This window comes from Carya illinoinensis, chromosome 8 (assembly GCF_018687715.1).
Source record: "Carya illinoinensis cultivar Pawnee chromosome 8, C.illinoinensisPawnee_v1, whole genome shotgun sequence".
NCBI lineage: Eukaryota > Viridiplantae > Streptophyta > Magnoliopsida > Fagales > Juglandaceae > Carya > Carya illinoinensis.
The window spans coordinates 1,278,305-1,280,201 of record NC_056759.1 but is presented as its reverse complement, the minus strand read 5'-3'; the positions used below and the strand labels follow the sequence as shown (position 1 = coordinate 1,280,201).

The following is a 1,897-nucleotide window of genomic DNA, read 5'->3' as shown; positions in this document are numbered from 1 at the left end:
TTAGTCAAATTAATTATTTTATATTAAAAAAATAATTTAACTAATCATATAGTAAAATGCGTAAAGAGTATGTATTTGCTTATAGAGCTTTTGGTATATATTTATTAAAAAAAAAAAAAAACTAACACGTTTAGCACGTGCAGTTTGGGTCGGAGCCAACACGATGAACCTATTTATCACATTCGGTTATTGTAGCCATTGACATTCATTTCCTCCACTGAGCACTTTGATCATCATCTCGTCAAACCCAATTGACTTGATCACTAAAGAAGCCGAACTTGAAATGGGCCGGTGCTGTACAGTGTACCCCCAGAATAGTTAATCTCAGCCGCCAGCAAAAACGCACGCTTCTATCTTTGGTCAAAGACCGAAATAAATCCGATATACCGCCAAAAAAAAGAGAGAGAATTTATCGACGGCCGTTTGTTTTTTCCCGGTCATGAATTTCGCGAGTATAAATAAGGTTGCAAACAAAGAAATCAATACTGGAACGAGGAACAAATTATTAGATTGAAGCTAGCCAGGAAAACAAGATGCAGACATTCTTAAAAATATTGTTTCTTGTTTGCTTATGCTGTACTGATGTTATTATTCTTCCAGCTCTGGCGGATGTTGGGACGGCAAAGGCTTATCCTTCTCCATACCTACGTAAGTACTAAATCATACATACATATTATATAAAATATTCATGATGATCTTCAAAAACCTGCAGGCCTTTCACTGTTTTTGAATGTTCAACATTCATGATGGAATCCGGTCGGTCTTTATTTCAATATATATAAACCGATAGATTTATATATTTAGGATGATTCTAGTTGGAACAAGAAAGAGTTTGCTGATCATCATCTAATTGGAATTTCAAATTTCGATCCTAAACCTAAAAATTATATATATATATATATATATAATTACCTGAAAAATGATATGATAATCTTGATCTATCTGCTAGATCTCTCGATCTGCGTTTAAATATATATATTATTTGGTTGATGATGAAGCAACGAGATGCAGCGGTAACGACGAGAATCAATTACCGTCGAACGGATATTTTGCAGCGGTGTCGGAGGGGCTTTGGGACAACGGAGGTGCATGCGGTAGGCAATACAGAGTAAGGTGCATAAGTGGACCGAGCCATCCTTGCAAAGGTGGAAACATAGTGGTGCAGGTTGTTGATCATTGTCGTGGCACCTCATGCCCAGCATCAATGGCCCTCTCCATTAAAGCCTTTAGGGCCCTTTCCAGATTTACCACCGTCCAAATCAACATCGAATTTATGCAGTAATTTCTTTTCTTCTTAATTTTAAGATCTTTTCATCTTATTAGATCCTGATCATCCACATGATGATATAGAACTAGTTACACATCATCTCGATCACACGATATATACACAAAATATACCATATAATACTACATGATAATTTATCGTGCATGCATGCTGAGATATACAACGTTCGACCGTTTTGCATTTGCAGGGTTTAATCGTGATTAATTGATGGGAGTGCATGCAGTATCCGAGCAAGCATCGTCAGTACGTTGCAAGAGAAGCGCGCTTGTCATGTCCTATATATAGATTGTTTAATTTGCGTTAATTTGATATGTAATTTATAGATATTGATCTCTTGCTCAATCATATATATAATTAATTCTGCAAATGATAAACATAAAATACGGATGATATTCGAACTCTAGATCTCAGTTATGGCGTAAGTACACCTTAATTAATCAATTCCCTTTAAATTAATTATTTCGTAAGTACTGATCTTCTGAATTTCCATGGAAATTAAGGGTTTCTCCATATATTATTTATATAATCATGGTCATTGATATAACAAAATAATAAACTTGAGAGCTAGTTGCTGGGTGGAAGTGATATTTAATTAGGGCTGGCTTGCTTGCT

General features: G+C 35.4%; 1 protein-coding gene across 2 annotated transcripts; it reads left to right on the top strand.

The window, feature by feature from the left end:
- Positions 1-340: 340 nt before the first annotated feature.
- LOC122318700 (EG45-like domain containing protein) lies at positions 341-1,652 on the top strand. 2 transcript variants are annotated; one of them, XM_043136272.1, is made up of 3 exons: positions 341-648; positions 1,056-1,278; positions 1,473-1,652. In XM_043136272.1, the coding sequence occupies exons 1-3, from the start codon at positions 534-536 to the stop codon at positions 1,477-1,479; spliced, it is 345 nt and encodes a 114-aa protein (XP_042992206.1). In that variant the 5' UTR covers positions 341-533; the 3' UTR covers positions 1,480-1,652. The 2 variants fall into 2 exon arrangements, with proteins under 2 accessions (XP_042992206.1, XP_042992205.1); XM_043136271.1 differs by having other exon boundaries at positions 404-648; positions 999-1,278.
- Positions 1,653-1,897: the final 245 nt, after the last annotated feature.